At 42.0% G+C, this 12,159-nt stretch overlaps 1 protein-coding gene across 5 annotated transcripts in view; it reads left to right on the forward strand.

The window, feature by feature from the left end:
- SLC45A2 (solute carrier family 45 member 2) overlaps positions 1-6,458 on the forward strand; it is a 30,108-nt gene extending 23,650 nt beyond the window's left edge. For all 5 annotated transcript variants that reach the window (XM_083818155.1, XM_083818157.1, XM_083818156.1 and 2 more), the window contains one exon: positions 2,455-6,458. In XM_083818155.1, coding sequence (XP_083674281.1) covers positions 2,455-2,679 — 225 coding nt within the window. In that variant the 3' untranslated portion in view covers positions 2,680-6,458. The remainder of the gene's footprint in view (positions 1-2,454) is intronic.
- The last annotated feature ends 5,701 nt before the right edge of the window (positions 6,459-12,159 follow it).

Below are 12,159 nucleotides of genomic sequence, written 5' to 3' on the forward strand. Positions count from 1 at the left end.
CCTAAAGTTAATAACCAAGCTGTAAAAGCTGTCAGAAGTTTCAGTTAACTGCAAAGTGTTACAAAAAACTGTTAGCTGATAAAGATATGCAATTCAAGTACGAACAGCTTTATGTAGTTCAGTAATAAATTATATTCCACATTCTCGTTCTCCCTCTAAATGTCTAGGGTTGTTTTTTGGTCTTCCACAGCAAGAAATCCTGTTTCCAAAGGAAATCTGGAAAAGCCTGCATTCCTTCTACCATGTTACTGGACACAGCAAGATCTTAATGTCTTGTAAAGAGTTTAGCTCTTTAATGGAAATGTTCTCTCAACTTAGTAAGAGAGCTGGAAACAAGAAGGATTAAGGAGAATTGGGAGGACTTAGGAAAAGCTCTCATTATGTCCAGTGACATTCGAAGAAATTAATAAAGAAAGTGTTGAACAGTTGAAACACAACAAAAAATATACTTGAGACCAGCACAGGACGAGATTAAGTCCATGAGAACATGTCCTACTGTTCTGTTTGACTTCTAAGCATCATCATCTGAATGATGAGTACAAGAAAACCCTAAATTACTCTGTTGAATCCTAGGAGGATGTTTCAAGGTGGTTAAATATTTCATAGATCCGATTCATAATTTTTCAGTTAATTTCTCTGTTTCTTCCAACAGAGAACAATTACAATGCAGAATTTCAGAGGGATTTAACAAAAGACAGGGTCTGAACCCAGTTTAGGGTAGGATCACGACCCTAATCTTAGGCCAGCCAGCTCAGAGAGAGGGAGTAAAGTAATTATAAGTAAATTATAGCCCATCTCTGACTCAGACGTGTTTCAAGACAGAAGTGAAATAGAATAAGCTGAGTGTGAATGGACTTTGTACTTAATAGGCTAATAGCTTCAAATGTGACTTGTGAGAGAACTGATTGTTTTTTGTTTGGTGTATAGTACTTGTTATGCCAGATGTTAAATGATAATTCTATGTAAGATCTGACATTAACAGAATTAACAGAACCTTCTGACATTAACAGAACCTTCTATAATAGGAAAAAAAATAAATAAAGAGGAAACATCAAGTGCAAGATTGTGTTCATTCACACATTCATATTACTGTGGTCAGAACTACTGGCACATAGGAACCCTGGGCAGAGCACAGCAAAACAGATGTAATTCCAAAGAAATTGTGTCTAAAATTGAAAATACTTCAGAGGAAAGGTCTGCATTATTCCAGAACAAAGAACAGACTTTTTCCCTCAGTATGCAGTCTACCAAAATCATGTGCTGGTTTTTAAAATGCTGCCCTTTCAATTCCTACTCCATGCTGCTGTTCCCTAGGATCCAAATTCAGTTTCATCTACGGGATTAGGAAGACACTGTTTGCCTCCAGTAATTTTGAGCTTTGGGTGGTAACAGCTCAAAAACAATATAACAGGTCTTGATAAAAGCATCCTAATCACAATTGAGCATTTGGATAGAGACCCGCTCAGCTAACACACAGCACAGAAACCCTCTGTGTGTTACAAAGCAACCATCTCCATTCAACTGCAAGAACAATAAATATGTAAACTTTTATGTAATTTTCCAATGAAACAGAACAGTTGGCACATCGCCTGTGATCATATCCAGTTCAGTTTTGAAGGTCTCCAAGGGTGGAAGCTCTACAACCTCTCTGGACAGCCTGTTCCAGTGTTCAGCCAACCTCACATGGTGCTTGTATACGAGATGCCCATATACAATAAAACCTTTTCCTCTGCTATGTATGTCATTTGAATTTCGCAGCTGATAATGGCCTTCTGTAATGTAGAAGAATCCTAGTCTGTACATTCATTCTCAGACTTTTTTTTTTCAGCAATAAAAGCATTGCAGTTAGATTCTAATACTGAACTCCTTTATGTGCTTTGAGGCATAACTTCAGAGCACAGAGCTCCATTAAAACAAATTATGATCTGTCTGTGTGTGGGACATACTATGTCTCAATATTCCCCCCAAGGCTCTCCTTATGGTTGGACCTGATGATCTTGAAGGTCTCTTCCATTCCTTTTCCATTCCGTCATTCCTAGATGATTGTATGATTCAGCCATGTGAGAACTGTAGCAAAAATATCCTTGACAGGGTGTCCTGTACAGTGAATTTTACTCCTTATGTTAGTTTGCCAGAGCTCAAGTAGACCTGAACTTCAAGTAAAAGGTTGGTTTCGCTGATCATTCCTCGATTCCTTCCTTGAGAGAAGGGGTAGAGGGAAAAGTGCAGGTGGGAGAAATGGGACAATTTGGAAAACTTATTATCACTTGTAAAATCTGTTTTAATTTTGTAACCTCTGTGGGACAGGCAGAAGAAAATGGAAAGGAAGAGGAGAGCTGTTGGCTTGTTTTGCTGCACCTGGATGTCATGACAGTGCATCATCGGCTGAGAGGTGCAAGTTACCAGCAGTGTCTAAGTTCCCTTCCCTGAATCTTGTTTTTTGCTTATTTGCAGGTCCAGAATTTGCAGGAGGACAAACAAGACACAGATCACAGGCGAGGGAAGGGCATCGACTGCGCCGCTCTCACCTGCATGGTCCAGCTGGCCCAGATCATCCTTGGCGTGGGCCTGGGGCTCTTGGTTAGTGTTGCCGGCAGTGTGGTCACTGTGATTTCTGCATCGATGGTGGCACTGATCGGCTGCTGCTTTGTTGCTTTTTGTGTTCGATACGTGGGGTAGGACTGCGTGAAGCAAGTGGAAGAAATTCCACCAGGGGAATGTTTTCTTTCTGGGTCAGTAGCACTGGTGCTCTTGCCATGCTGATCCTACTGGTACACCCTCCTCTCTTACCTGCTTGGAGCAGTTGCAATTCCAGAGCATCACTTATCTGCAAAGTGAAGACTTGATAAAACTGGTTGCCTCAAGCCTCAGATTGAAAGTTTCTTTTTTTTTTGGCTGCTTTACTACTTCCTTCCTGTTGACCTCAGTGTATTAACACACTGTATTGTATGTGAAGACATGTCTGCCTGTGGTGTCTTGATGCCCTGCTTGAGGAGCCATGAAACTCATTATCAATTTGTGGAAGTAGATGAAGTATATGATAAATTGAAGAAGTAATAAAAATGGACAGAGTTGGGATGAAAGTTGTTATTTATCTTGTTTTACAAGCATCTTAAGTTTGGAGTTATTCTCCTTGGTAATCAAAAGCTGCAGGAGCATCAAACAGTTGTCATAAGCCATGGTGCTATTATGTCATGATTAGCAGGATCATTAAATGGTATATTAACCTCCCAGCTATGATAAAAGCAGATTTGTGTATGGAAGGTGATTGGAGTGTAAAAAATGTTGAAGCTTATTGTTTAAAAGCATAATAGTAAAGCAATTATTTTATACTGGATCCTGCTGCTTGTGTACAAATGAAATGAAAGTACTGGCTGACTTTGCCATGAAAGTTTGGCTAAGGCTACTCTGCAAATCTGTTTTTAGGCACCTAAACAATTGATCTATAGGAAACGTGCAATTTCTTAATTCTTAAAAGTCTGGCCTCTTGACTTTGATACTATAATTGAAAAAAATAAACTTAGCCAAAATAAGAATTGTATTCATGGTGGTAAGCCAGTCAAACCTTGGCATTGGAAATAACAGTATTTACCTTAATGTAGTATCTGTTTTCTCTGTTTACCTGCATATGTCTAGCCTTGAGTGAAATGGTTTTTGTTCTTTACAGAATGCTCTGAGTCAATTCAGTTCTGCAAAGGTTGTCATGAATTATTGTACAGATGTACCTCTAAACTCTACAGTGAATCCTGCAGTCCAAAAATTTGTATTTAATTGAGTATGGAGTTTGATTCCTATTGTTATTATATTGCCAGAGTTTCAAAGGCCCTTTGTTTGTGAAAGTGATATGCTGTATTTATGCTGTGCTTCCTCGATTCTGGAGGTTGTCATTTGTTATGTTACATGCTAAGCACCACAAAGCCATCTACTAATGCAATATTTTTAATGAATGGGGATACAGAGAAAGACTGCTGCCAAGTATGTTTTTATATACATGTTGCACATGTACAGTCTCGACTGTTCAGCAAGCTAGCTGTTGAGCTCATCACCTCTTGGAGTAGCTCCACACAGTGTGAACTGACACCAACACATGCAAATCATTGGATTTGAGCATGAGGAGCCCCTGCACAGGTGCACCAGCTTCAGCTTTGTTTTTAAGAGTGTGGCAAGTCATTTATTCTCATGGGAAAATAAAATAATAAAAAATTCCCTTATATAAGCTCATTAATTATACAAGCCTGTGAAGGCCTCAGCTGCCTTTTTGTGTCTGTGTCACCTCTGGAGGCCCCAAATGGGGCTCAGTTCCTGGCAGACTTTACCTTTCTCCACAGCTCCTTCATCCTGCCTTGTGAAAAATACAAGTTTTATGGCTTCTTCCATTTTGTGACTCTTCATTAATCCCTCTCCCATTATACTCAAGGAAGAGAAGAGCTTGCAAGAATAACACCCTGGACAGCACTTGAAACGCTTTGTAGGTGCTGGGATGGCTGGAGAACAAGGGCCTCACCCAGGACAAAGAGAAGGCCAGAAAATGAAGGATTGTTACCTTCTCAGTTCACTTATTGCCATCATTAACTTGCATTGATGCAGCATCTAGCAGGAGGAGGAATTTTTAACAGAAGAGCAAGGCTTCTGTGGAGCCGTAAAAATAAGGAAAGGGTGAGGTGATTTGGTTCTGTAGGACAAGAAGACTTAAAGCACCATGTAGACCACCTGTGCTCCAGGAGCTGAGAATGGGTTAAGTACGTAAAGCTCTGATTCCAGTGTGAGGATGGGAAAGGAAATTTGCAACATTTACTTCTGTTTTTGTTAACATTTTCTTTGAGGTTTAATACCATCAGAACATTAAAATTTGAATGGTCAGTGCTATCTCTGCTCTCTTACACAAAGAGAAAGCTGGCATTGATTCAGGCCCACAGAGTGACGGTAGGTCTGTAGCAACACAGGAATTGTGAACCTGAAAAGAGAAGGGAGATATGACTATCTTAAACATCAAAGCTTTTATTTACAAGTCTGTTCAGAGAAAAATGTTTCAGGCACTCACATCATCTTTCTCATTATCTTTTTCAAATGAGTTGTGTTCTATAGAACACACAACAGAATAGATTCAGCTTTTCTTTGACAATCTTCCCATAAAAGCATCCTATATTTGCTTCTAATACTTAAAAGTAACGTCCTACTTAATGTGTCTTTGTCACAAGCAAGCAAAAAAATAAGTACAATTTGGAAAACGGTTTAAAACGGAAGTATGATGGTGCTTATTCTGAAGCAAAAAAATATATATTTCAGGTGTCACTGAAAACAGTCAAAAATGTTGATTCATGACAAGAGAGAAAAAAGTATTTTTTTCAGCTATTGAGTTATGTTACAGGCACTGAAGAACCACACTAGTGCTGCTAATTTAAGAAGTTCCACCTTTTCTGTCTTTCTACATGAGTTCAGGACTTCATTTGAGTTATCAGTACGATCAGTTTCTATATTTAGTATCAGCTTTTATTGCAATGATGTGAGTTTGAAAGTTACAAGGACCCTGGGTCTGACCTTTCACATCTAGTTTTGCTTCCATATACATAGAATCAAATAAATATCTATGTTGTGTCTCGGCAAACGATACATCTAGATGAAGATGCAGATGTTTTGCAATAACCAGCCTTCCAGCTCTCCCACTTTAACAGAGCTAGGCATGGCAGAATGAAAGGAGGCAGGAAACAAGCCTGCTGCCTTATATTCCTGACACTTTCCTTTTTCTTTCTCTTACAAGTGCCTGTCATTTTCTTCCATTTAATAAACTGGCCTGTCATGTAAGTAAAATGTTTTAAGAAGCTTTGATTCTCTTGTTTAGAGTACTTGCAGTATTAGTAATGTCACAGTTGCTCCCACACACGCACAATTTTCATTCTTTCACAGAGATTTCAAAAGATTTCTTTGACTTCCAAACAAGAAAACAAGGTGTTTTGTGGGAGACACTTTTCTTAAAGATAAATTAGACATCTCAGGATGAGTCACAAAAGCCTTTCCCTTGATACAACTCAGTTTTAGCATCGGTGCCTGCAAATCACCAGTCCCTGCAGTATGCCAAAAGACAGGGAGATGGTGATGCAAATAGGAGACATGTTGATGCTGAAATTTGATATTTTTAGAGTGTAACAGAGTTGCTTCATGAAGGAAAAGGGTGAAGGTATCTGCAGTAAAATGTTTTCACATTATTTTTGACATGGTAAAGCTGTACAAAAATTACCTACAAAACTTTTCCCTTTAAGTCTCCAGCATTCGTTTCTCATTCCCTAGCTGCTCTTCTTTGTTTATTTAAACAGCAAATGTTTGGGACCAGTCATGCAAAACTACACTCTGAAAAAGTTTTCTTAATTCTGTTGTCTTCTATGTTGTATTCAGTTTCATACATGCTCGTTTAGTTTACTCATGTTGTATTAATTCGTTGTATCTCCTGAAGTTGGTTTTTTTTTTTTTTTTTTCGTGAAAATGAATTTCTCTCTCCATGTATTACTATTTTACCTGTGTATTAAAAGTAATGGCTTCACATCTTGCAGGTCCATCAAACCAGAGAATACTGCCTCGTGTTGCTATAGGTAACTACTTGCAGTAGTTGGAAAACAAAATGTCGTGCTCTCCACTCTGGAGGGTGCAGTAGGCTGAGATAAAATTACCAGAGACCAAGAATGCTCCAAGGGAAAGAGGGAATGGGGCTGCTGCCTTCCTAAGAACCGAGCACTTCTTTCCTTCCCAAAGGCTGTGTGCTTTTTTGCCCCCCAGTGTTCAATGGCATTATAGCACTTCTCTGGGGCATGGGAGTTGCTTTCCCTACTGCTCTCTAACCCAACGCCTGTCCCTCTCTATTTTGTCTTATTCTGAACTTTCCTTATAGGGATGTCCTGCTGCAGCTCATTTCTCCCTTGTGTGTCTACAACAAATGAAAGTTTGCTTGCTACGAGCTGTAACACTGCATAACACGGATGAAGACACATCCATACGGACACTTGGCAGTCAGAGGCCACCCAGGACATGTCTAGCATCCAACTCATGCTAGAATTTGGCCTTTGAAACCTTCAGTGCTAATGCCAAGAGTCGGATCAGTAGCGCAGCTGTCCCCTGCTTGGCCGACAGGCCGGTTTGTATTGCACTGGTTCCCAGCAGCCGAGGTGCGTTGGGTGGCAGGAAGAGTGGTCACAGCAAACAGAGAGGACAAGAGGCAGCATTCCTTGGCACCTCTGTTCTCAGGGCTCCTCTGCTCAGTGGGTGCAAAGTGTGGGGTCTAAGGAGTGGCGGGGGGAAAGGAAAAGGTTCTGGCAGTGATGCCTTTTATTAGAGGCTGGGATCACTAGCCTGGAGTTGTGTGGCTGGCAGATCAGGATATAAGTGCAAATGTATCCCAATGTATCCCAGATGATTCCTTTTGTTTTTCAACATTGACCCGATTTTTTTTTTTTTTTGGTGCAAAAAATACTATTTTGCAATACAATTTGCAAGCTATCAGATTCCGGAGACTGTAAGGGCTGAAGTAATTGGTTCTTAAATAAATGCTGAAATTCTAACATCCCATTTGCTGAGCCTTTAAGAAACATATCCCAAATATTATTAGATTGCCATAACATTGCAAAACTTGGCAATAAAACAGTTGTTAAAACTGTGGTTATCTCTGAGAGAGGGAGAGAGAGACAGCATCTTATCAAAATGTGTTGTTCTTTTATGAACAGCATGCCTATAAATTCCTTTTGTACTATTTAATTTGCAATTACATTTTATCAAGTGTACTCAGAATCCAAGATTTCAGTTGTTGTGGTTAAACCCAGCAAGCAGCTCAGCACCACACAGACATTTGCTCACCCCTGCCATGGGATGGAGAGAGATTTGGAAATAAAAGGTAAAACTCATGGGTTGAGATAAAGATGGTTTAATAGGACAGAAAAGGAATGAAAAATAAAAAGAACAACAATTATTATAATTATATATATATATATACACACAGAACAAGTGATGCACAACACAACTGCTCACCAACAGGTGCCCAGCCAGCCCCTGAGCAGCAGCAGCCCCCCAGCCCACTCCCCCCAGTTTTATTGTTCAGCACGGCACCACACGGTGTGGGACACCCCTTTGGCCAGCCAGGCCCAGCTGTCCTGGCTCTGTCCCTTCCCAGCTCTTGGTGCACCCCCAGCCCCTTGCTGGCAGGGCAGCACCTGCTGTGGCTGAGTCCTTGACTCTGCCACAAGAGTTACGTGCACTTGACTTCACCTGGACCTTTGGATAACTGGTCATGTCCAGGTCATCATAAATCACCCCCAGCACAGCTCATTTCCTCAGGTACTGGATACCCCCTTCCACGTCAGTCCACTTGCCTGGGTGACATGAAGCATCTTCCCTGAAGGGATACCTTTCCTTTACATCTCACAGAAGTCACCGCCAGAGGCTGAAGGCTTGCCCCTTTTCCCATTGCTTTGTCAATACCCCCTTACTAGAGAGGGATCCCAGCTGCTTGGCTTCCTCTAATTGCAGGCTACTGGTCCCGTTATCCCAGCATGGGAACAGCCAGGTGACAACGTGCCCACCTGGATGATGACTGAAATCTTTTTGTGCGCTTCACAGCTCACTCAGTGACAGGGATCAGGGGGGTACTGCCTTGGTCATCACTTCTGCTTCTTCCTCCCAGTTCTTGTGACAACCCTACTTCAGGGTAGCCAATCTCACCACATTCTTTCTCCTTTCCCTTCTTGTTAGAAGTCTTCTCCCTTACTAGATGAGCCACTTTTCACATCCAGTGTTTCTTCTTCACTGTAGGGGTGGCTGATACCAGCACGAATTGGTTCTCTGGTTCAGCTGCAGGGCCTGTTGTGGGGCTGGATGTGCCACAGAGCCTGCCAGGGGAACTGGATTAGCTGCAGTGCCTGCTGCAGGAGCTGGATCAGATCCAGAGGCATTTTCTTCCTCTTGAGGGTGCTGAGTACTATTGAATAGTGCACTTTGATAGGTGCAGGCCAGACCCCAACACAGTGCGGTGAGCTGTAAGTCTCTGGCATTGCCAGGACAGGGGCACACCTTTTTAAAAAAATACTATCAGTTTTTTAGGATTAAGCTCAGGGGTGAGTTCCAAAACCATCAGAGGTGACAACCATGGTAGATACCTGCCCACATCCTCCCACACACCTCACCACCACAGCCACCCTGCCTCAGGGCACATCTCTGGGTGGAATTCTTTAGAAGTGGTTTGAACTTAGACAAATCTGGAAACACACGTAGAAGATATAGCAGCAGGATCATGCTAGTTTGAACATCCCAGGAATATTCAAAAATTTCATGAACTATTGTAACTCGCTTGGAGGAGAAGAGGTAAACAGCGTGCTTATTAATAGTTGCCATGAGAAGGTTCCTGCAGTGTAAGGATGATAGCAATACTGAGTACAAATACCACATTAAGTTCACGGTGGGTGTAACATGAGTGTGTGCTGAACACAGACAAACAAGCCTGAGAGCAAATAACACTGTGAATGAATAAATCAACATTGTGACCAGAAGCTATTAAAATATTATCATGCTTACAACCAACTTGTTTTAACATGCCCTGGCCAGATCTGTCACTACCCCAGAGCTTCATGCCCCACACTGGGCACCAACGGAGCTGTTGTTAACCCGGCAGGCAGCGCAGCACCGCACAGCCGTTCACTCACTGCCCCCCAGTGGGATGGGGGAGAAATTTGGGAAAAAAGGTAAAATTCGTAGGTTGAGATAAAGACAGTTTAAAGCACAGAATAGGAAGGGGTACTAACAATAACCATAAATACATACACGAAACAAGTGATGTACAATACAGTTGCTCACCACCTGCTGACTGATGCCCAGCCTGCCCCCAAGCAGTGTCCATGCACCCCTGGCCAAACCCCCCACGTTTTATTGTTCAGCACAATGCCACCTGGTACAGGACATCCCTTTGGCCAGCCTGGGCCAGCTGTCCTGGCTCTGTCCCCTCCCAGCTCCTGGTGCACCCGCAGCCTCCTCGCTGGCAGGGCTGTAACAGAAGCTGAAATGTCCTTGTCTTAGTGCAAGCACTACTCTTCAACAACTAAAACATCGGTGTGTTATCAGCATTATTCTTATCCTAAACCTAAATCATGGCAACATACCAGCCAGTATAAAGAAAATTAACTCCATCTCAGGTGAAACCAGGACATCAACCTACATCTCTGAACATGTAACCCCAAATCTGAAATTCAAAGTAGATTCATGATTCTTTTCATTATTTATGATCAACTGTACAGGTTAATATCGTTAGTATGTCCTGGGAGCTGTAGGATCCCTGCTACCTTTGGTTCAGGAGCTCATAGGTAGCTCTCTGCCCACATAACTGCATCACTGGATGTGATCTGGAGCTCAGTGGGAGATGTCTTGAAGAAAAAAAATGTAAGTTATATTTCCTTTAAACCCTTAGAGCTCTTTCAGTAGAAATAAAAAGAACAATAAAAACAGCTTTGAAGTTTAAGTGTTTATTACCATAAATATAGAATAGAAGATTTGAAATATATAACAGGAGGTGATTTGAGGACATAAACTGGATTTTTTAGAGTTTTTTCAGAATAAATATCAAGCAATACAGACATATGTTGATTCCATCATATCAGAACAAAGATGTATTCACAGCAATTCATTTGCCATTGTAGAATCACAGAATAGTTGGGGTTGCCTCTGGAGATCACTCAGTCCAATGACACTGCTGAGTGCAGAGTCAGCTAAAGCAGGCTGGTCAGGACTGTGTCTGGTCCGATTCTGAACATCTCCAAAGACGGAGACTCCACAGCCTCTGGGCATCTGTCCAGGTGCTTGGCCACACCACAAAATAGTTCTTTCCTACATTAAAAAAAAAAAAAAAAAGACTGAATTTCAGTTTCTGTCTATCCCCTCTTGTCTGTTTCTGTCCTCTTCGCTGTAATCCCCTGACCTAGCAAGAATTTACACACATTAAGACCTCCCTGAGCATTCTCAGCTCCAGGCTAAACAACCCCAGATCTCTCAGCCTCTCCTTGCATGTCAGATGCTCCAAGCCCTTAGTCACCTTCACAGCCCATCACCGGCATCCCTCCAATGAGTGCCTATCTCTCTTGCACTGGGAGCCCAGAACTGGACCCAGCACTTCAGATGTCACCTCACCAGTGCTGAGCAGAGGGGAAGGATCTTCTCCCTTGACCTGCTGGTGATGCCCTGCCTCATGCAGCCTAGAATGCTGTTGGTCTTCTTTGCTGCAAGACCACTTTGCTGGCTCGTATTCAACTTGTCCACCCAAGAGGTTCCATAGGTCCTTTTCTGTCAACTTCTTCTCAGCCAGCCAGCCCCTGCTTGTACTGGTTTCCCCAGACACGTGTATCTGTCCCCAGGTGCAAGACATTGCATTTCCCTTGCTTGAGGTTCCTGTCAGTCCATTTCTGCAGCCTGCTGAGGTTCCTCTGAATGGTGGAACCACCCCCACAAACACCCACACCTTTTTTTGTCATCTGCAAACACGATGGGATGCATTGTGTCCCACAGTTCAGATCATTAGTGAAGATATTTATCAGAGTTGGCTTCAGTATATCGACCTCAGGTACCCTGCTGGTCACCAGCCTCCAGGTGGACTTTGTGCTTCTGATCACAACCCAGTTCAGCCAGTTTCAACCCAGCTCACTTTCCACTTATCTAGCCAAACTTTCTCAGTTTGTCTATGGGAATATGGGGGAGCATCAAAAGCATTATTTAAGTTGAGATAATCAACACCCCTACCCACCAAGCTAGTTGTGTCATCATAGAGGATTATCAGGTTGGTCAGATGTGATTTCCCCATCATTTTGACCCAGGACTAACAGTTGGTATCTATAAATTGCTAACAACTTTATTATCTCAGCTTTAGGATTGGGCTTGAAAAGAAAAAATGGAAAGTAATTTGATTTTCATATTTCTTGTCCAAGCTGATCAGAAACTTTTTCACAAATACAGCAAAAACTCATTTTTTTTCTACAAGATTTCAGTTTTATCCAGCAGGAAGCTAAATGGGACTTCTGAATGAAAGTGGAAAGCTTCAATGAACATTGACACTACAAGTCAGTGCTGAATACTTAATTTGGTCATTCTGCAATGACTGCCCTCATTCAGGTGGCCTAAGCAAGGAACAGCACAGATTCTGTG

Source organism: Anser anser, assembly GCF_964211835.1.
Source record: "Anser anser genome assembly, chromosome: Z".
NCBI lineage: Eukaryota > Metazoa > Chordata > Aves > Anseriformes > Anatidae > Anser > Anser anser.